We start from the raw sequence: 23,697 nt of genomic DNA, 5'->3' as shown, positions 1-23,697 counted from the left end.
AAGAATAACTTTTCAATTCACTGTTCTACGCTGATTAAAAACTACAAAACATCATTTCATTGCCTACTATTCCGTTTACAAAGAACCCCAGAAATAATCTATAGAGAATAGGAGCATGATATTCAGGAAAAAATTGAAGCTGAAGGGGTGAAATTGGGGTGTAATTAAAAATAAATCAATCCTTTCTTTTGTATCCTTTGTCGTACTCCGCGAGAGATGAAACCCGAAGGTTGTTTTGTATATGTAAGGGTAGAGCTCACCCTACGCTTAGACAGAGATGCGTGAATGACGCATATTAAGGGTAGGGAAGTCAGTTCCTTTCACTGAACCAACACGTACTTAAAGGATTTTTTATTTTGGGGAGCCCGAAGTCTTGGTTGAAAGAGAAGCATCCCGGAATTCGGGGTTCTTCGTTCAGCATTTTAGGAGGTTAATCAAAACTATTCAAAGATCATTTCCACAAATTTTCAGTCTGTTTAACAAGTTTCCGAAGTTCAGGGAAAATTGGCCTAATATTCTTCACTAACAACCTCTGTCAACAATAGGAGAAAAGAATGGAAAATGATGCATTTAAGCAAGGTATTATTTGTGGTCCTGCTAAATTATTGCCTGAGTACTGTGATGGGATCGGAAGTAGTCACAAGAATTCGTTTGTTTATTTTCGAGCACCTGATTGGTTGACCCTCCCCTCCCACCACATTTCTCCCTGATTTCCCAAGATGCTCCTCGGTGAATTCTTCGTCAACTACCTCTCCTGTCTCCCCTAAGGCTTTGAGTCTGTGCTGTACAAAAAAAACCAGTCACACATGGTAGAGGTAAGGTGAAAACCATCTTCCCTGAACTCTAAAACCAGGTAAATGCATAGTCACTCCACAGTAAAACAGTTTTTAATTCCCCCAAAATATTTCTAAACAGTCACAGGCCTCCGTAAGCGTTAACACAAACAACATTTTAAGTAGAAGATGAAAAACAAAGGGATAGGGACACAAACACATGACTTTGACACAGTGGCAGAAGACGCATGGAAAAGTTTCACATCGACCGGCAATCGAACCATGGATTTTCTTAAAATAAAAAAAAATGCAGCAGCTTGCAACCCATTATTCTTGAGTTGGTGACGTCATCAGAGATTCTGTTCACTTATTCATTGAATGAAAACCTTTAACTGAGGGAAGGAATCGTTCAAAAAAATTCAGAGATCTGCGAACAACGTGAGTAGTGTTGAGTCGGTCGTGAGCGACTAAGATGAGTGATTGGGATCTTTCGTGTAATAATTTATGAACAGAAGCACTACAAAGAGCGACAGAATCATTTTGACCGTTTGCGGCCGATTTAATTCTTCGATCATTCGCGATCAAAGTCTTCGGGAAATCGCTACCGATGTCTGCATGTCAGTCATCAATCAGTCGCCACCGAAGTCGATCGTCGGCCACTCGGGATCAATGCATATATAATATGCAAATGAAAACTTAAAGAAAAATTAGAAAAGGGATTTAAGCCTGAAATGTCCATGAAAACTTAAAAGGCGAATTGGTCAGCGTTTCGGCGGGTTGGATATTGGTGGAGAGGGTTTGTTGTGTGGTATTTGTTAACACCAATACTACACACACTAATTTGCGACACTGGCGCCACGTTTTTATAATGTACTTTCGAGATTAATTTAAAAAAAGAAATCAGATGAGGACGCAATGGTGTATATTCCTCTCAAAGGGACGGGAAAAACTACCGTGTCATCCAGGACTTACAAGAAAATGAAGACTATGACATTTTTTGCGATGCCCACACGGAGGAAGGATCCATGTAGTTTCCGCTTTGTCGCCGCTATCTCTTGCTCGTTTGTAACTTGAATAAATTGCACTGTAAATATTCTCTTAATATCGGGCCGAACTATATTAAGTTCCTAAAGTTATTGACGGTGGCGGCTGGAAAAGTCCATTAAGGTCCAGTGATGACTACTTATAGCTGTAAAATAGTAGTTTTTGGAACCCTTATGCGTTGATAATTAATTTTATAATCGTAAGTGAAATAAATTGACATCACCTGTGCTAAGTGATGGGTATTTTGGTAGAATATCAATGAAGATTTACATTTAAATGACTGATCAAGGTACATCTTTGAAGCTAATAATTATAAAGTTTTAAAATCTAAGCCACGAAACGAAAGGCTATATCAAGACCCCTTATCTTGATGTATGCTGAACGCGGTCTTCTGCTGATCTGATTACCTAGAGCAGGGGTCTCCAAAATACGGCCCGCGGGCCGGATTCGGCCCGCGCCCGCACTCGTTTCAAGTAGCGCGCAATTCTCGCTCGTTTAACTCTGTGAGATGCCGCTAGGAGCATTGCAGCGCTGTATTACACGTCAATGTCGCCTTCAACTGTTCGTAAATAAGAAATACACCACCGGATTCTTCAGTAGAAGTTGGTATCGAATACTTTAGTCATCGGCAAATTTGCTATCCGGCCCGCGGGGCGATTAGGTACTTGGAATGTGGCCCTCGAGGCCAAGTAAATTGGAGACCCCTGACTTACAGTGATTTTTTAAGACACACTCAATTTATACTTATCGTCCTGACATAATGAAACTACAAATTCCAATGAACTACATTTAATTACATTTTAGTTGATGTAAAGTATAAATTGAGAGCTTAAGTGGAACATGTGCCCAACTTATTTCGCCGAATTGTAAGCAATATATTTGAAGACTCTGCCGAGCTCATGGAAAATTATTTTGTTCTAATAAGTTTTAGAGAAAACGTTGTTGTTTTATACAAATTTATTTTTTATTGTAATTTTATTTCATATCATTCCATATCTTCTTTTTCTCTTCAACATAATTTAATGCACCAGGGAAAAATGCACCTAGCACGCACATTACGGCAAGGAGAATCATTTCAGTGTGGTTTAACTTTTAAATCCTTCCCTTACATCCGTCCTCCACATTTTAAAACGCGTAATGGGATGGCAAATCAATATGCTAAAATATCAATTGTTTAAAATTATTGAGTCGCTCATGAGCACAGGGTGCAATAAAATATTTTTGGTCAATATAACCCAATTCTGGCTAGTTACTTTTTCAGAACCACCTCATCAAATCAGGGTTCTTCGTTTGGGTGTGTACCTTACACACCCGGCATTCAAACACAGCACCCTTCCACTAAATGCCAAATGCACAACAGACTTACCTACCAAGGTTCCCCCAATACAATTTATACGCTAGAAGTCGTCTACCCGATGGAAGAAAGGAAGAGTAACTTTCATAGTGTCCTTTCCCCGAAAAGCGCATTAGACACAAAATAATATAAAACAATTGATATCATCAGTCGCTTAAATAATGGAATTTCCATTCACCAACCAATTCAGAAGGTATTTTAAACTTAGAGTAAAAATAATCTCGTTATAATGAAACATATTAGCAACATTCCAGTCTCTGGCATTAAACGGAAAATAGAGCTGTAAAACGACGAAACTTGACAAATAACGGTAATTAAATCGCGCCTCAAAAAAACTTCTCCTCTATGGAATTCTTCAATCACACTAGCGACAGAAAAGGTCAATTGGAAGCGCTATCAGGAAAAACGCGCATTGAAGAGGCATCTTCAACTAACTGAAAGGCCCACTAGTGCGAACTGGTCCAACAAGGGATTTGATGATGACGAGGTAAAAATATGGCGAGAGAGGGCACAGACGAATGCTTCAAGGTTAAAAAATTGGTAGGAAGAGCAATGAGGCCAAATCAAACAATGAAAACCCGAGGAACAGATAAGATAATTACGACAATGAGCCTTTTCATTTCCTACCAGTCACCGTCTCGTTACACAACTGTCTACACCGTCTTCATTTTTCTGTGGAGGTACGTTGAATTAATAACTTTTTCCTCCCTATAGCCTTAACCTTATGATACGATTTTCTCTAGCCATAAATATGCATGAGAATTCTATGTATCGAATACATTGCACCGAGGTCGATCACGTTGATAATTCCAGGTGATATAGGACAATATCCGCGACGGAATTAGTTAGTTTTCTCAGAATATTAACGCTTGAATATCTACGAAGTTAGCAATAGATATGTATCGGGGTTGCTATGACACTAGCCGTTCACGAAAGCAAGTTGCGTAATTGAGTGATTTCAATAATGAATTCCACAAAGCATTTATTAATTAACTTTATTTTTCGAAAAATATCCATTATCCATCCGTTTTAAAATAATACTTTAATTGTAATTTTTCTAAAATTAGTTTCATGAAACATATTGGGACTACAAGCTGATGTTCATACTGCAACTCTGAACGATATCCGATTCTAATTACTCCAGCAATCCAAGTCTAGCACACAGTTTATGAGACTCTAACGCCGATTGCTTGCGCTTTTACAAACTAAGTCGGCAAATTAAATTATGTAATTCGTCAATTTCATTTTTCAGAGTTTTTTATAGAGACATAATTTTTAGCTATGCGTGACATCATTGGCTGAAATTATAAATTTAATACATTAAATTCTCATATTTTATATGAAAACATAGATGAGGGAATTTTGAGGAATTACAAAGTATTGGATTTTATCAAACCTATTTTTATGCATGGAGATTTGAATGAAAAAGTTTTAAAAAATTGTTCTTTCTTGTTTAATCTTTCTTTCCAGCTCATAAATTGATACCTTATCGGAAATGATCCCGTGATATCAAAGTTAAACTAACCACCGTGCACCAGGAGAATATTCTTGAGAAATGGGTGCAAATGGACGAGGTAAATTTTCTAAAAAATACTTCATAAAATCTATTCAATGGACATTCATAGAATCGCATAACGGTTGCTAATCTTAAAAGGTTAATCATGACTGCACTTGTATCTTGCACATGAACTTACACCACGAGCTCATACGTGGATTTGCCCAGACTAGCACGCATCACTTGTTGTTTTCAATCCCACAATTTTTATGCAGACCAGAGCTACTCAAAGTGAATTGCTAAAATTTATATCAGATTTTCATAAAATTTCAAATTCAAATAGAAAGCTGTACTGACAGTACGAATGCTTTCACGTAAAGTTGAAGAATCAGGCTAGCAGGGTATCTGGTGGGTATTGTCAACCGATGTTGGGTGACCCATTTCACATACCACTATGCTGAGACAATAGGTTGCAATACAAATATGCTCAAGCTATCCTTTCTCAAAAAACCAATCGTAATAAAGAGCTAAGCACATAAATTTTATGAAAAGATATGTTTCTCCACATTAGCGTGCAAACACTGTCTAGAAATAACTAAATATAAGGAGAGTGTAAATGAAATATAATTTTTTTTAAATTAATGCACGTTATATACGGGAAATAACTCGGCCATAGAAAATTTCCAAACGACTAAGACATTAGAACCTATTAAAATCAATTACATCAATAAAATAATCAACAATGCGAAAATTTTATTTGACGCAGTGTTCAACTCGGCTTTCAACTCTGTTAACTTTCTCATGATTAACAATCCTCTTCGTGTACTCAGTTATCTCTTTTAATAAGGGGCGGTTCCGTGCCTTTCTTTCCTTTTTTGCGTCGCCAAGTATTGGGTAGAATGAAAAATTTTTGTAGCAACAATACATATGCATAGTTATTATCTTTTTCAGATAACACTGATGAAACTAATGGTACCAACCATGTCGACCCGAATATCGTCAAGTCGCCCCTTGCTGAAAAACATGCCAGCAAAGTCATTCCTGATGTGCCTTTTACAGATATCCTTTTTCAAGCGATTGATATGAAATATGACGTGCTAAAAGACAGAATCTGGGTGGTAAGTATCGATGAACAGCATATTTCACCGTTAACTCTCCAAAAGGTTATCTTTAAGAGATCATGCTAGTATAGTATATTAGCATTGTATAGTGTACAAGCGCAAAATTGAACAAGCTCAGGCTACACTACAACGAATGCCATTCAGCACAAAACCATTCGGAGGTTGGATGAAATCATGTGTAAGCTGCCATGTTTGACCACACTTATAGTGAATTATTCATGGTAGTAATCTCCAAAATGTTCTTCAGGGCGACATCCGCACTGGTGTCTCTTACAAATATCGCGACATCAAGCCGATGAGCCGTAAGGTTGCGAGCGCATTGTCTCGCCTGGGTTTCATGAAGGGCGATGTCATGTTCTACTGCACCTACGACTGCTCCCTCATCTACCTGGTGAACATGGGCGTCTGGCTGTGCGGAGGGGCTGTACGAGGCTCCTTCCAAAGGGACGAAAAGGGTTAGTATGACCGTTTACGGGACATATCACTCCAATACGACCGTCCTCATACTTATTCTGGCGCATTACCTATTCGACGCTTATGGAGAAGTGAGTTGTGGATCTCGATAACCACGGATTCGGTGAAGTGAAGTGAAAATAACACACTTACTTGAGTCCTTTTTACTCATGGTCTCCTAAAAATTCAAAAAGAGCATCACTAGAGCACAATATCACAAAGGGAGTACGTATACGAGAGATATTTCATTGAAAAACGTGAGCTGAAGGTGCAGGACTTCTTGGAATTTGGCGACTAAATTTGAGCTTGTACTAAAATTTTAACTGGGGACTGGTCTGTGCGAGCTTTGAGACTCGAATGAGTTACCATAATATCAACGTGGAAACCGGCTCAAGATCGAGCTAGGATCAGGATTTGAGTAACGATATGGAATACGGCCCCTAATTTTGACAAAATGAATTCAGTCATGTAAAACTTAGTTATTGAACTGCACACAGCTCCAGTTTCAGCGATAACGTGTCCTGCACTGTTTAACTTCTTTACCATTCATCATGAAAGCAGATCTGATTATTATACATTGGGGTCAATCCATAGTAAGTAAAATCGCCACTCAAACTGGTCTCCTCCGATTTCATTCTTTGAAAACTTAGGTTTCCCCATAAAGTTGTTATTTAAAGTTAAAATTCTCAGTAATTTTATTGCATCCATTTCATAAGTAGTCAATTAATTCTCCAATTGGGAAGAATCCCTTATGGCTGGGTTGAAAATATCCCTTTTTGTATTGTTTATTTGGAAAGATCCATTCATTGAAATTCAATCAGTTTCTAATATATTAAATCCGCTTACATGCTTGTGGTAAATGTCTTATGCCAGGCTAAATTCAATTCATGATAGTGAGCCACCGATTTGGAAAGCAAAAATTCATAGGATTAACTCTGTACGAATATAGAGATCATTGATACTTGTTTGGAGCTACTTACAACATACAAAATCTCAATTTATTTTCCAGAGATGTTCGTGAAACGTATGAGAGAGGTATCCGTACGATTCGCCATTTGTGACAGTGAGGCTGCGGCTACTGTGAAATGGGCTGTGAATCAGCTCGACTGGAGGGTGACCATCCTTTCCATTGGCGGCAAAGTCGAAGGAGCATTATCGATTGAGGATCTTATCGAGAGTGAGGACTGCTCAGGTACTTTATAAAGCGTATTATCTTTCGGCACATATCATCGTCAACATGATGGTAATTGATCAATTCTAGGGCCGGTTTTAAGCACATTCCCTCTTCTCCTATAAACCAATGTTTTATCACAAATCTAACTCTTCTAACATCCGTCATTACCTGTTCAAACAACCCGCATAGGGTTCTCGTTGCTTTTTCCCTTCCACTTATCTTTCATAGAATAACTTCATTGCATCATGCTGTTGCGCCGAAGGAGTCATTTTGTCTTCTTATCAAGGCTGAGCGACAACAGCTCTAAGTTTTACCTGGACAACACCTCGAAATGGCACTAATACAATACCTTAAGTTTTGACTTATCGATATCACTAGCTTTATTCAAAGGTACTTAACAGTCCGAATCAATTTGAAATTTAGAATTTTTTTCGAGCATTCAGAAGTTAACGTTTTTCTAATTTTGTGTATGTATTTTAGGCTTGCAATTTCTCAACAAAATTATTGAAATGAGAAATAAATATGATACTAACAGCTCCAGAAAGTAAAGTGAATGTTTATTTTATGAAGTGACTCTTTCCTGAGCCCATAAGGTTTCTCGGGTTGAAAACTCCATCGTCGCCAGCGTTTCAAAGAGCGTGTTGCTCATCGTCTTCAGGGTAGTGTGATGCAGGGATTGGACAACCGGGATTATGTGAATCGCTTACTGCAGAAAGACATCATGTCCAAGATGGAGGATTTTTCTTTTTTTATCCTTTAATTTTCTGCTAAGTGCAAGACTCAACGATTTCTTCTAAAAGGAAACATGCCAGCTCGGTGTTATTGGCATGACATGTTGCGCTTTAGTAGGAAACGTTGAGTCTTGCACCTGGCAGCAACTTAAAGAAGTAAAAGAAAAATCGTCGAACTTGGACATGATGCCTCTCTGCAGTTAGCGATTCATATGCGATTGCCTGGGGATCGAGTCGAATGTGTTTGGTGGATGGGCCTAATGATTGGGGTCAATAATTGGCTGAGGTGAAACCCTTGGTCTAAGGCAAACCCTTGGTCTGTTACCGCTGACTTCTAGAAGAACATCACTGCGTCAGGGTCGAAATTCTTCCTCGGCATTGCAAGGATGTCAACGATGGGCACTCTCGAGAAAAAATAAAATGACATCCAGACTCAGCACGATGTCTGTGGGTTCATTTTGTATGCTATGCAGTGTGTTAACGAACTCAGCGGAGTTTTTTACATGGCAGGTATAGCGATCCACATCGGTTCTAGAAATCCCGTCAGGTAGCTAGCTAGGTCATAGATAAACTAATAGTACTAACCATTCGTCCTAATGGGATTCTCTCTTTATGGACTCATGGTAGTCCATATTATTGGGTTCCTTGGCAGCGGGGTGAAGTCCTAGCCTGCTTCCCAGATGATACAAAAAGGTCGTGGGTTCCAGTCCCGCTTGAGTAGGCTTCTCCTATCCAGGACATGGTTATTTGTACACGTATAATTGTTACGTAGCAGAAAACCCTTCGTTTTAAAGGGCAAAAATGGGCCGTTTTCGATGGTATGGAGATAAATGAATTAACGAATAAAATATATTATTGGCGGGGTTTGTGCTTGTAGTCGTAATGTGTTCAAAGTCTAGAGAGGAGATATTGTATGTACCACGAAGCTCCTCTAACGCGCTGGAGGACACTGGGGCAGGGTGGTTAAAGAAGCAATCGAGATCTGACTGATAGATATAAAGTTTTACCGTAAACCAAGGGTTCCACCTCAGTCCTTGGAACCCAACAATTAGGCCTATCCGGCCTGAACCCTAGGAAATCGTATGTAATCCGGTTGTTCGGTTCCTGCGGACTGCTATGAAAACGATGAGTAGCACGAGAGATGAAAACGATTAGCGCACTCTTAGAAATATTTGGCAACGATGGAGTTTTTAACCCGAGTGGAAGTCTAAGAAACATTATACGATACATCGTATACTAAATAATGTGATAACACCGTGCGCTGAGGAGAAAAAATGAATAAAACCAAATATTAAGGAAAGGAAGATACATATTTGTTCATTAGGAGAACAACTCCAGCCAGGAATTTATTTTTTGGCCTTAAAATGAGCCAAGTAGTTGGACATCATTATCAGAGCTATCTCGAAAACAGAGTTGTAAATGAAAAATATAATAATGAGGAAAAAACCAACCCTGCCACCAAGGCGTCATCATTTCAAAAATATAGTTTACCTTGTATTTGTCTATACTATTCTTTAACGGCATTTTATAATTATTTTCATTTACAATCCTGAAAAATGAGTACTAAATACCTTTTTTTAAATCTAAAAAGCAATCGATACCCTGAGTCTGTTGATTGATTAGATTATGTTCAGAATTCAAGATACATAATAATTACTTAAACTTTGATTAAAATAATGGCCAAAGGCAGTAGAATATTATCTGAAGCAGGTGCTGGACGAGTCTAACCAGTTAATAAAATTCACTGGTACTCAATATCACATTGCCAGATAGATTGGCTATATATCCCTACCTCATTATATTTTTTATGATATAACACACATTTTGTCGTAAATGACTTTCCAGCATACCCGAAAGACGCGAAAATAAATACGAAAGAGGATATTTTTGTGATAACTAGTACAAGTGGAAGCTCGGGGACCCCAAAAGGTGTGATGAACACCCATCACGCTTTAACGGAGTATATCTCATCTAGAATACCACAGGAGAAGATAGACGGGTGAGTGATTTATTGTTCGGCAAATTTGTTTACTGTACCAGGATCCCCTAAATTATAACATGGCTGAATACATAATAATACTAATAATTCGTTAGTTCAATTCTTTGATCACAATTATGAGTATGAAAGTGAGGTATCCAAGGTTACAGTCATAAACGGTTGGAGTGATGAAAAAATCGATTTCGATTAAAATCTAATTTTAGCAGTCAAATATCGAGGAAATCGTAATCAAGCCGTGATTTTAAAGTTTCCATCCAAACTCTATTTTTCCACTCCGATCTTGCCCATTTCGTACGATAACAGCAGTGTTACTAGCGGCATTTGGTACCGTAATACGTTCCGAGTGACAGATGAACTTATATAAGACCTGCAAAACTCGAGAGGTCCTCAATTGTCAAGAAAACATCTCGATCAGTTCATCTTACTTTAAAATGTTTTTGGAGGCAAATGGATCTCAGCGGTGATCCCAACATTTTAATGTGGAAGAAATTGTAAATTTTTATAACTACTAATAATGATTCAATAGTGTGTCACTGTTTTCTTTTAATTGCTGGTGATTTTATTGATAAATCAATTTTTGGTTAAATTTTTGGTATTTGTTGAGTAATTTTATTTTTACAAATAATAAAGAAGCTCGCTTTGTTACCAAGTTTACTGAGAGTTTCAAATAAGTAAAAAAAATTGAGTTAAGTAATAATTTCACAGTGCGCTTGTAAACAAATTTTAACCCATTTTTTTGGTTTTAGCATGCATGCTAAGCATTTTAAGATTTGTAGCATTAAAAAGGGATAAGATATATTTTCCAATTCTATGTGTTGAATGCAAAGGCTTAAAAAAGTTGTCAGTAATTTCACTTTATTAAGCTCGTTGCCATTTCAGTAATCGATGCAAATGTATAACTGCGTGAGGTTCTGCACAGGACACCTTGCAAAATTTACGCTTGCACCGTGTATCCTATTTGGTTCAAAATTGAATTTTTTAGGTCAATTAACCCTCATTTTACGATATTAATCCTTTCCGGAAGCCCGACTGCATAGCGAATTCCATCGTATGTAAATTCTACTTCTTTCCGTGGAAGGATTAAGTATAAATAGCATCCGTTGCCAGCTCAATGAACGTGCTTTGTTAACAAATAAGGCGTGTATTCAAGTAATTGATGGCATATTTTTCATCATAAGTGAATGGAAGATTTTGTGCTCTACAACCATATATGAGGCGGTAAGAAGCCAAGGGGTACAAGTGACTTTTTCTCAACGTAATTAAGTAAAGTTAATTGTTTGAAGAAACACACAAAAATTGGTTGCCAAGGGATACGAGTGAGTCTCAGTTCCGTGATGACATCGAGTGGAATATCAAATGCACTATATCAAATATCTAATTCATCGAGTTTCTTTTCGATACCTAATTCTGTACCTAACTGTGTATAGAAAAAGAAATCACTTGTGCCCCTTTGGTTTCCAAACCACTCTTATATTCTTCGTTAAAACTTTCGCGGGTGCTCGTCATTATGATTTAAAACTTTTGGGCTATGTCGCCGCGTCAATTCTTGGGTGGCCCCAACGTTTCCCGACCGATGCTGGTCGCTTTTTCAAGGGATTGTGAAGAGATGGGAATTGATGATGTTTTATATAGGTATCTGCGTCAGGTGGTGGGGGGGAGGGGAGCGGGAGGTTGGGGGAGTGGGTTGCTGCTTGTTTTTTCTCACTACGGGTTGCCAAGTACGGCTAATTTTAATGCCGCTGTCTCTGTTGAAATTATTCTTATCTTCTTTGGATATTTCAATGGCTTCTCTGACGAGTCTCTGTTTAAAACCTTTAACTTTGACTAACACTCCTATATTGATGATATTTCGTAAAAAAAATGGGCACAGCAAAAGTGCCGAAATGGACTTCTGTTTCTTTCTAATAGACTTACGTTGGTGCGGGCATCATTTGCCACCAAAACAACGCCATGTTCATGAGCTTTTACACCACGAGTACAGTATGTGTAGAGAAATCCGACGACAACTGACTTCTGTTTGTTCTCAATTGCGGATAAAATGCATTCCTTGAACTAAATTTCAGGAATGGTAAGCGAAACGAAACAAAAATGTTTTATTTGGACCCGGAAGGAGACCTAGGCTTAGTTTCGTTCTCGCACGAAATTAAAATCACCGAAGAGTTTAGTTTCGACCCGAGACGAAACTTTACTCCCACGAACGAAACTAAATTAATCGAAACTCCGCTGCTCATAGTTAAGTTTCGATCCCAGAAGTCGAGTGGAAGGGGATAAGGGAATAGTTTCGACCCATTACGTGTGACATACGTGTAGAGAGGTTGCAACATTGAGCTTACAAATCAAATGGCCAGTTTGGGTTCACTGTTATCCTGTTTTTGGCTCAAATTATGAGTGCACATTCATCTGATGGTGGTAGGCCAAACCTCTACTCGATTCAACCATACTTCGTACTCAGTGTGTAGGTCGAAACTAAACTGTTCGAAGGTGAAGCACGTGGATCCTCTGGTGCGAAACATAATGATTTTCATTTCGTCCCAGAGGTTTAGTTTAGTTTCGACCCGAAGTAGTTTTGACTCCGATTTCGTTTCGAGCCTGAGTTTGGCTCCCATGGTTTAATTCTTTTTCGTTTCGTTTCCACATTTCGCTCGTGGGTGCAAATTATTGTAATTTTACTGGTTTTGACTTCCGTTTACTTTCGATTGCCATCCCTGCTAAATGAATGATAAAATATTTTTCTTCACTACTTTGCAAGCGGGTCAACCACAATAAACCTAATTTTTCTGCATTTTTATTGTTAACACATAATGCAGTTCATCGTTAAAACATATATATGTAGTCGACTTTATACCAAGTTTGATCTGAGGTTTCCGCGGCGTTTCTTCATATGAGTCTTGGCTTCCGGGCGTTCCTCCGCGTTTAGATGTCCATGAGTGACGACAGTTTGACGCGCGGTACTTCATACCAATCTTATATTGGTATTAATCTGCTCAGCACAACACTGTCAACAACTGCTCTTAAGTGACGACAGTTTCTCCAGCCATCCTGCGGGCGTCTTCAGGTCCTCTGAATTCCAACCAATCAAAATCGGCCTTTAATCCCCAAGCCACCTATATAAGACGGCCAAATTTTATGCATCGCTACGTCAGACCTGAAGAAGCCAGCAGGATGGCTGGAGAAACTGTCGTCACTTATGGACATCTAAACGCGGAGGAACGCCCGGAAGCCAAGACTCATATCAACTTTATACCGATTTGTATCAATAATTAAGGAAATATGTTTTAAGAGTGTTTCCTGTATAACATATAACTCGTTTCATTCTATGATATGATATTCAATTTTAATTCAGGAATCAATGCTTTACGGCCATGACAACATTTAAAAACGCTTACAGCAGCATTGTATCTGTTTTGTCGGAGATAACTCTTAATGGTGCATCGCTGTACACTACATCGAGATTTGAGGTGAATTCCTTCATGAAGTATGTTCTTTCTTATCGGGTGAGCATGAAGCATTTTCACTGAATTGAAGAATAAAATGGAATTTCCTGAACGCTACTATGGCACTCATTTTTTTCTTCATTGCAGCCTTCGCAGTTAATACTTTATGCGTATGAATTGCATGCATTCCTTCAGCCAGACAGGATTAGGATGAACGACCTTTCTTTCATCAAATGTATCAAATCAGTCGGCGCAGTGATTCATTACGCTACAGCAAAGACTCTACAAGATCTTTTACCTCAAACAAGATTAATAATGGTAAGATTTCTCATTCCTCGTTTTAAGCTAATCTAGGAAGTATTATACTTAAGATATGATCAGTATGGCGATTCTCTTCTGAAATGGCTGAGGAGGAATAGTTAATAGCTATTTGTTCGTGCTGCTAAACCATAATCGAAATAACTTGAAACTTTATGACTTTCACAGTTTTATATTATTCTCGTGAACTTCCTGTTCTGGCTGGTATACAGTGTCATTCGTAAGAAGTTAACTTATCGTAATATATCATAGGAAAGGGATGTAAGTGGTTGAAGGTTCGACTGGGGTTGCTATGGTGGTTAGAGTGAATACAGGGTGTTTCAGGAGGAAACTGCAATACTTCAGGAGGTCGTAGGGGATGCAATTTTAAGCTCTTTTGTCCTCTAAACATGGGTCGCAATTCCTGAGTTACTGAGCTATGGTAACGAAAATATTTTTTGATGGATTCGCTTTGCAGTTACTACAAAAACGGTTTTTTTTTGTTATCCAGCAGTAAATACTAATAATGTCATGTAGAGTATTCAAAGAAAAATATCGCCCTTGGCATTGCGAGGTATATTCTTAACTCTTGACTCCATTATGTATGTACTCTTATCATTGCAGAGCTATGCCCTATCGGAGACATTAATTATCTCCTCCCCCGTGTTTGGAGGCCAGCCAGAGATAAGATATCCAGAACATGAGGGGATAGTTGCTGGAATCAAATATAAAAAGCTCGGTAACGGTGAGTTATTCTTCACTATTTTTCTTTTAATTAGTCTCTTCGATATAAAATCATTACATGCTCTCTCACAAAACAGTGAGATACAATACTTCGCAAGCTATAGGCAGTTCATATTCAATAGGGTGGTTTCCTATTATTTTTTTATTGCCTTAATCGAAAGATTATTACTCCTGGAGTACGTATTTCACACTTTTAGATTATTAAATGAAGATATCTATTTTTCGCGATTAAATGAAAAGTGAAAAATTTAAAGCGCGCGAAAACGCGACGCATAAGTATGAATGCCGGGAAACCTCTCCTACCTCTCCCGCTGCCTCCCTGTGAGTAGGGTGAAAAAAAGCGTCCTGCAGCACCTGCCATTTTTAATTACCTCCCCCCTACAATTAATTACGCTCCGCCATCTTTAATTACGCTATCACGTGACTTTTTAATCGACCGTCACTTGTTTTATTGATCGTCATTTGTTTCCCTTTCGTATTCGTATCGTTATTCATCTATTTTCGCTTATCATTTGCTCTCTCTGACGTTATTTACTATTTCTCCTTTCGTTTATTTTCCTAATATATAGACTGGCACTTGTTTTATTGATCTTAACTTGTTTCTCTTTTGTCTTTTATCTATTTTCGCTATTCAATTATTTACCCCTCCACTTCTCGTTTGTTTTCCCAATATCACAAGATTTTCGACCGTCATTTTCTTTCCCCAAGTTGCTTCCCCTCCACCCCCCATCATCGTCCCCCCTCCCCTTAATCGATGGAGGTTCTGGGTCCGATAGGAAATAATTCGTCAAATGAAAGAGATAGAGGTGTTAGATAATTTTTTTGTTTTTTATTTCATGCATGCAAGTTTACAAACAGTGACACTATACATAAATTAACAACAATCACCATCTAATACTAATTTTCTTTTACAATTCATGGGTGATACAGACGATACATAGGTTTTATTGGTCTGCAACAGTTTATCCAATTTTCTAACACCAATATTTTCGTTAATCCATCTCTGTAATTTTTCACAATTTTTTACTGCACACGCATACTTTTTTGTCTGATGAACACGGAGACTACACATTACCCCTTCTGCTTCTGGAAGCGTTTTGAGGCTAGGCACGTTAATAAATCTTTCCAGCTCTATGACGGGGCGATTAATGAGCGTGGATATCGCAACTGATTTTTCTAATCCTTTGGCAAAGATTAAATTATATTTCATTGTTTCATTCTCGATAATATCATTTAAAAGATAATATGGTACATTTCCCAACCCATGGTCAATTCCATGGTAGTGATTAACAAGCCAATAATTTTCTCGACTGTTATCAAAAATTGGTGGAAGTTTAAAAACCCACGACTTTCCTCGACCGGAATCTAAATCTTTTATTGCCAATTCACGTATCACAAACAGTTTTTCTTGTCCTTGAACACATGCTTGGAAGTCGATAATAGCTTTGCCCATCCTTCCACATACATCGGGTCTAGGGGAAAATATGTTGTGGCAATGATTGTTTGCTCCACTCCGAATATAATCTTCATATCCTCTATACCCAATCTCCGAGCTGCATGCTCGAAAGGTAGGAAGTATTGTTCCAAATCCATCTGATTTTGATCCACTAAATCCACAGCGAGTATCACATTGTCTAGCATATTTGCGAGAACATGCCATTCCTCTTTATTTAATGCAACTGTTTCTTTTCCTTGAATGGAAAACACAGCGTAATTAATTTCAAAATATTTCTGGAATGAGACGGAGAAAATAGGATTGGCTACTCCGTTAGGGAATTCTGGAATGACTGCACCAGAATTTAAATATTCCGTGATGTGATGTTTGTTATGTTTAAGAAGGTAGAGGTCGTTGTTAAATAGATCAATTACATCAGAGTCATCCGATATTCTCGCAAATGCTCGTCCACCGCTTAGCCCCCAACCGATGCGAAGATTTTTTTTACCACCAAGTGAAGCACCAAGGCAGTATAATACTTTATAATCCTCCAAGGGTGAGGGTAATTTTATCGAGGATTTTATGTGTTGTAAACGACTGGTTTTTTTTTCTATTTTCCTCGAATAATTTTTTCTAGGATTCTTTCCCTTTTCTCGGGTTAACACGAGTGACGTTGACGGCACGTCCAATCCGGTAGGTACCTGGATACAGACTGATTCATCGGGTGATATCTTCTTTTTCTCTCCCTTATTCATATTATTTTGTTTACTTCCCTTTTCCGTTTCTCTACTCATCTTCCGCTTTCTCGAAGATGGCTTGCAAGACTTTTCCTTGGTAATATCTTTAGGTAGCGTAAGACCATCCACGAGTTTCACTCCGTTCGAGGAGAGCGTGACTTCTTTCCTGGAAGACTGCATCATGACTAATCGTTTTCACAATTTACGCAACCTATTTCTCCAAGTACTTGTCTCTACTAATGCGCAGCAAGATTGAGACCTTGGATTACATTTGCGATTTATCCGTCCACGTCCAAACACGCGAGAAAAGATCGAGGTCACTTTACAATCATTAAGCTCGGGGTGGGGAAATAGCCGGGTGAATTGGGTCAGCGTACGATTTATTGACTTGAAGTATGCATACAAGCAGCAGTACTCCCCGCATAAATCAGATTTGAAATTTTGCAACCGCTTACTATTTTTCTTTACCGAGGAAAAGCGACGAAGAAAAACTAGTATATCGGGTACGAAAGGAGGCAGCGCGTATGAGTCGAAATATTCTGCGCGTTTTAGATTGATCACATGAATAGCAACCCAATGAATTCCAGGACGTGTAGAAGGATCAAAATTGATTATATATAATCCAGGTTTGATGTTGATTTTCTTAATTATATCGGATGCGAAAACTCCTCGAAAAAAGGCTCGCGTATTTCGATTACTCGTGAGAGCTCTTATAATTCCATTTGTATCCATAATGCTCGCAGTGCCTAATTGCTTATGTCCAATTTAAGGTGACTTCCCTGTTTTTATTTATTAAAATTTCAGAATCGTACTCGGCATAAGTAAGAACTGTCACTGCGTGCTCGAGGGGTTTTTTAAATTTACCATGTAATCGTAAATTCCCCATGCGAGATAGTGAAACGTGATTTTCACTCACGGAAGCATCACGAGTGAGATTCCATGCTAGCACAAAGTATCCATGTTGAAACATTTCTAACGTAATTTGGTTCCCGCCATCGGCATGATGTAATCCCAGTGCGGAGAAAAGCTGTCTATAAGCACGTGTGCAAAACTTTTTTTGTACTGTATCGAAGTCTGTTTCAATTCCTCCACACGGATATTCTTGATCATCGACAAAAACAGAACAGTTATACAGGCTAAAGTGACGAAAATTGAATGGATTTTTATTTTTTTTTCCGAGGAATGCATTATCCTCTATCATAACGGCTAGAAGTAAATTCGGGATCCGGCCTAAAATTAAGTTATCATTGTTAAACATGCTGCTATTCGCAGGAATCGTGAATGATTTCATTTCAACACGTTTATAAGGTAAAATACTAGACATTCCGTCTGAGAGTATTTTTGCATGTGCAACTATAACGGAATGATCAAGGTCATAATGAGTTGCGTAAAGTGTGGCATCTTCAATTTTCAGAACTCCTTCTCCGTCTGGTTTATCCATTAGAAAGAATGTAGGTTTTGCAAAAGACAGTTCAATGTCTACGTCAACGTTGTTTAGAAGAAGCCTGGATTGATGAAGTACGTCTGCATGTAGTTTCCCTTCCAGTTCTATAAGGTTGCTATTTTCAAACATTTCTTTCCTAGTTTTTAATCCTGTATTTGTTTCAAGACTATCTAAATCTTCTCCATTATCAAGTACCCAACCGATACACTGCAAGTGCGTACGTGCCGCATCCGTTCCATAATTAAGCAGATTTTCCAAATAACTACGGTAGGCGTAATGTTCCGACGTTGTCACTCTTCGCCCATTCAGATACACATTGCAATTTTCAAAAAGAGAATGGAGTATGTTATTTACAATTCCTGGTTGCTCTTGACCACTCACGAACGATTTGTTTCCATTCAAGATTTTGAGCTTAATATTCAGGGATATATCGTTCAAGTCTATGTATCTATCACCGTTTCCTTTGATGGAAAATTTTAATTCTGAGTAGGTATCTAGGGCAGTGACTGGTTTGTATGCAACTATTCGGTGGCCTAGAATACTAGCTTGGATGGGACGACGAGAAAATATATCCAAAGACGAGGGGATAACCTGCGTCATTTTCGTTGATGTACCTTCCACCGTTCCAGCCAAAAGACTAATATAATATTTCATTGGATTTGTATTATAATGAAAATATATCCCTTATGCCAGCACCTCGCTGTTTTTTCCCACGTCCTTTCCTTCTCCTTACTGGTCTTCTAATTTTCTTCTTCTTCTTTGAGATGGGATTTCGTTTTATTCTCTTCACCTTTTTAACCTTTCTCTTCTTTTTAACGATTGGAATTGCATTCACAGCCGCTTTTTTACGTGGTCTCTTTGCCGTGCGTAGACCAGCCCCCACCATTCTTTCCATTTTGTCTTCGGCACGTCTTTTTAAATTACTACCCGCCTCTTTAAGACGAGTTTTTAAAATTTCTTTTCCAGGCTTTGTACCGATATCTGTGAGGGCACCAATTCCTGATTTCACAGCCTCCTCCCCAACTGCTTTCAAACCGCTACTGAAAAGAGGTCTCACGGATCGCCAAAGCCCGCTAAAAAAACTCCCTAATCCGTTCCCTTTCTGTCTATATTGACTGGCTCGATAAATGGGACCAATCTCACCACCTTTTTGTCTTGAAATGTAATATTTCAAGTATCGATCTACATCCGTAGACATCTTGATGGGAACTGAACTTTATGAAAATTATTCCTTTTTTTTAAAGTGAAGAATCAATCTTGCAGGTTCGATGCTCGATTCAAAAGGGTATGATAGACCCATTTTATCTCCCAGAAATATCTCAATACTATCAAATTCCATCCGTTCAACAGGGACATAATACGGTTGTTGAAATACTTGATGTCTACCCCTTCCAATGTTAATGACTCTTAAACATCTACTCATCGTGTCGCCTATAAATTGCGGTTTCACGAGATCGTTATAAACAAATACGATTCCAACGTATTCCTCTTCCTTGATTTTTGGTGGTTCTTTCCTTTTGATCTCTACCGAGTCAGATAAAGACGTTGGCAATGCCTTACTAGGTGAAAGGATTACCGCATCTTCAGAAATACCATCACCTTTATCCAAATTTGCTATTTCGATATCATATTCTAATAGCCTGTCTTCAGGTATGGATTCTCGAAGTTCACTGAACAATGAAGACAATGTATATCTTGGTTTCGTTAACGTGATTTCATGCTCGTTGTTGAGCATTCGAATAGACACCTTATTGCTCACTGGTGCGCTAACGCGTGGTAATGATATTTCCACTAACCCAACAACCCATTTTTCTCTTTCACTGAGAGTGATTCTCCGAGCAAGTTTTGTGCGAAAATGAGCGATCGAATTGTCTGGGTAAAATTTTGCCGAACTGTCGCTAAGTAGTGTGATATAAAAATCATTCATATTAGCTTAATTGTTAAGCAATCTTTTCACAGTGGAAGCTAATATCCAACTGTTGAAACTGTCGTCGTAACCCTTCCATTTAACGAAATATTCCAGCTTAGCACCTTTTCCTCTCCGTTTTAAAACCCTTTCAATTTTGAATTCAGTATTATCAGTTATTCTACTTCGTACTAACTCTTTTCCGTAAAAAGAACCTCGTATTTCTTCACCATTTAAATCTTCCAATTTATATGTGGGTATGAGAAAATCCCTTGAAATGGATTTCACTTTAAATATTTCTGTAGAATAATTCGGTGTGTAACCTTTAGCGAATGGTAACTTTTCCTTGCTAATACGAACATGGTCACCAATCTCAAATTTCCTACCGCCATCATCTTGCTTAAGTCGTCTTCTCGACTGATACACAGCCGTTGAAAATGCACTCGATTCGTTTACTTGAGAAGGAGCAATTCCAATACTGGAATGCTTTCGATCATTGTATCCTTTGAGTAGCTTCGGGAGCACACTCACGTAATTATAAGTGTTATTTTTTGTAAAATATTTATACATTTTACTTTTCAACGTTCTGTTAAACCTTTCCACAATGGAGGCCTTAATGTCGGGATTATTTGTGGAAAAGAATTTAACTCCTCGCTCGTCGAGAAATTTTTTGAATTTAATGTTAACAAATTCACCACCTTTGTCACTTTGAATTTTCAATGGTTTTCGTTTGTTAAAAATCGAGCGAAAAGCATGTATCACACTTTCAGGTTTCTTATTTTTTAAGGGTTTAGCCCATGCATATTTTGAAAAGAGGTCTATCACCGTAAGAAGATATTGATAGCCATTATTATATTTTTTCAGAGATCTCATATCATTTAGATCACACTGCCAAGTTTCATCGATGTATGACACTTCGTAATGATTTCTACGAAATCTTTTTCTAATCGGTTTGTGAAGTGTATAGCTATCTTGTGACTCTAACCATTTTTGTACGTTTTCCTTTGAGAATTTTTTTCCCGATGCAGCCCATAGAGCATCTCTAGTCGAAAAACTAGCTGGATTGGAAGGGTCGAAAAAGATTTTGCTTAAGGATGACTCAACCATGGAATCTCTCTCTCCGTAATTCCTTTCTTCCTTTTTTTCTTGGGGTTTGATGGAGGTGTTTTTTTTTTTCTCTCCTGTTTTCGACGATCTCCTTCGTCGTCTGATGTCTTCCTTGGAGTTTTCGGGGACATTGTTATTTTCTTTCCTTCTTTGTTGTCTAGTGATACAGCCCTTTTCTTCTTCTTCCTCGGAGTTGACGGTGAATATGGTACCTTTTTTACTCGTTTTCGACTTCCTCTCCTCGGAGCTGCTGGTGATACTTCTAGATCCGTAAAGTCCATTTGTTCCTCTTGTGATAATTCGTCTAATTCGTGTTTTATTCCCACGTCTTTCTTTTCCACCTCTTCGTCCCGAAGTTTTTCTTCCAGTTCGTTCAATATCTCCTCCATCTTCTCCTCCCCTCTTTCTTGGCTTTTTCCCCATCGGTCTTCAATTTCTGTGTAATTTTTCAATATGTTTCTTCCTTTATTCTTTAAATCGTTGATTTTTTCAGCCTTGGGTGTATTAATTCTTTCCTCTGGAGTTCTAACCGTCTTAAGATCCGCGAGAGGAATGCTATCCTTAGATTTCGAATTGTTTTCTAAATACGAATTAAGTAATCTCTTATAGTATTGCCATTTCAGAGAGTCTGGGATGTCTTTACGGTCTAAAATCCTCCGCATTTCTTTATCCAAATTCGGAGTATTATTATTTCCATTGCCTAATTTACTAATAACCCCATCACTAGGAATATTAAACACTCGTTTTCCTCTTTTAACAGACTCCAGCTTTTTTTTTTTTTGCTTACCTTCCTTCGATTTCCCATTAAAATCATTGCTTTTTGGAGGAGAAAGAACGTTTACTAAATCAAGTGGAGGTAAAAAATCGTCACGTTTACTCTCTGAAACATTTTCTAGGTACGCATCTAAAATTCTCCTATAGTGATGCCATTTCTGTGAATCCTCTAAGTCCTTTCGTAGTAAAACAGAATGCATTTCCTTGTCTAATTTAGATAATTGCTCAGTTAAATTTTCGGATTTCACGATATCGTCCGGATTCACCAACAGGAACTTTTGAAAACTCATATTAATTATTTAATGAAACTACCTATTAAACCACTAAGCAGAGAACCCAATAAGACTGGTAAAAATCCCCCTTTTTGACTCAATAATCTCCGCTTTTTTTTCAGGGGTACTTTATAGCAAGCTATTTCTCTAATAGCCTTCTTAAATCTGGTCAATTTCTTCTTAGACTTCGGGCTTATATTAACGTTACCATTAATAATATTTTTACAACACTCGCTTAATGTTTTAATGAGGTCTGAATTTCCTGCTTCAATTATCTTCCTTCTTCTTTGTGGACTAGCTCGACTTAATTCCTTCAAGACACCTTTATTTCGCTTTAATCTTTCCAATTTATTTTTTCTCATATTTACGAATTTTTTTTGTTTTACAAAGTTTTTTCTTCCATAAGCTTTAATGGGGTGTAAACTTCAGTGATCTCTTCAGGAAAGATATGAGTTCTGAATCTCAACCGATCGTCAGTTTCCTGAGCAAAGTCTAAGAGTAAATAAGTGTAAGGTTTTGAGGTAACCTGCATATATACCTCACTGAGAGCTTTAGAATCTTGAGGATAGACTTGACTCGCTAAATATCTAAATTGTGATCGATCTCGGATATTTCTGAAGCAAACAATATATTTTGCGTTAAGAGATATCGTGCGTGAAAATGGGGAACGATAGAAAATATTTTGACTTATTAAAATTATCGAAATATTGCAATGATGCGATCCCTTTGTAAATAATTCGCTAACCTTATTGTTGTTAAAAGAGTCATGCATTAAATCATCAATTATATATAAAGTTGGTGTCTTTTGTGGGTTGATGAAACTTTCGGGGAGTTCGTTTAAAAAATTTACGCCTTTAATTAATGGTTGACTATTTGGTGTAGAACACCATATTATCTTGGATATATTCCCTTCAACTAAATGCGGTAAATTTTTTAGGAATCGCAAAACAAAATTTGTTTTCCCACAACCAGACGGACCAGCACAAATGCACGTGAATGGATGTTTCCATTTCAAAGACATCTAAACACTCTCACCACGTTGACGGGACCTACTTAAATGCTTTATTATAGTAGATTCATTTAATTATAAATGTTATCCGCTGTAATGGATTGCTTGAATTTAAAAAAACACTTATATAAAATTTATTTTCATTTATTATTAGTTTTTATGATATGAAAACATTAATAGAGGATAATAAATATATATATTGTTAGAAAATATATCAATGTTTTTTTTTCACAATATGGTATCATTAGTTATTAAACAGAACCAATAGATTTACTGTTATAAAAAATATATTTTTTGAAAAAAAAACAAAAAACAATTAGTATATTACAAAAAAAATCAAAGCAATTAATAGATTACAATAATTATAAATATTGGTACAACAGAGATGATCAAT

The 23,697-nt window shown here is 37.7% G+C and overlaps 1 protein-coding gene across 1 annotated transcript in view; it reads left to right on the top strand.

The window, feature by feature from the left end:
• The first annotated feature begins 3,802 nt into the window (after positions 1–3,802).
• LOC124167901 (4-coumarate--CoA ligase-like 1) overlaps positions 3,803–23,697 on the top strand; it is a 35,856-nt gene continuing 15,961 nt past the window's right edge. Inside the window, exons 1-9 of the mRNA XM_046545966.1 lie at positions 3,803–3,851; positions 4,642–4,745; positions 5,618–5,784; positions 6,035–6,242; positions 7,250–7,432; positions 9,991–10,144; positions 13,488–13,638; positions 13,726–13,896; positions 14,500–14,620. Coding sequence (XP_046401922.1) covers positions 4,727–4,745; positions 5,618–5,784; positions 6,035–6,242; positions 7,250–7,432; positions 9,991–10,144; positions 13,488–13,638; positions 13,726–13,896; positions 14,500–14,620 — 1,174 coding nt within the window. The 5' untranslated portion in view covers positions 3,803–3,851; positions 4,642–4,726. The remainder of the gene's footprint in view (positions 3,852–4,641; positions 4,746–5,617; positions 5,785–6,034; positions 6,243–7,249; positions 7,433–9,990; positions 10,145–13,487; positions 13,639–13,725; positions 13,897–14,499; positions 14,621–23,697) is intronic.

The sequence above is a fragment of the Ischnura elegans genome, chromosome 11 (genome assembly GCF_921293095.1).
Source record: "Ischnura elegans chromosome 11, ioIscEleg1.1, whole genome shotgun sequence".
Taxonomy (NCBI): Eukaryota; Metazoa; Arthropoda; class Insecta; order Odonata; family Coenagrionidae; genus Ischnura; species Ischnura elegans.
The sequence above is the reverse complement of the archived record's forward strand: the minus strand, read 5'-3'. Positions and strand labels throughout refer to the sequence as shown.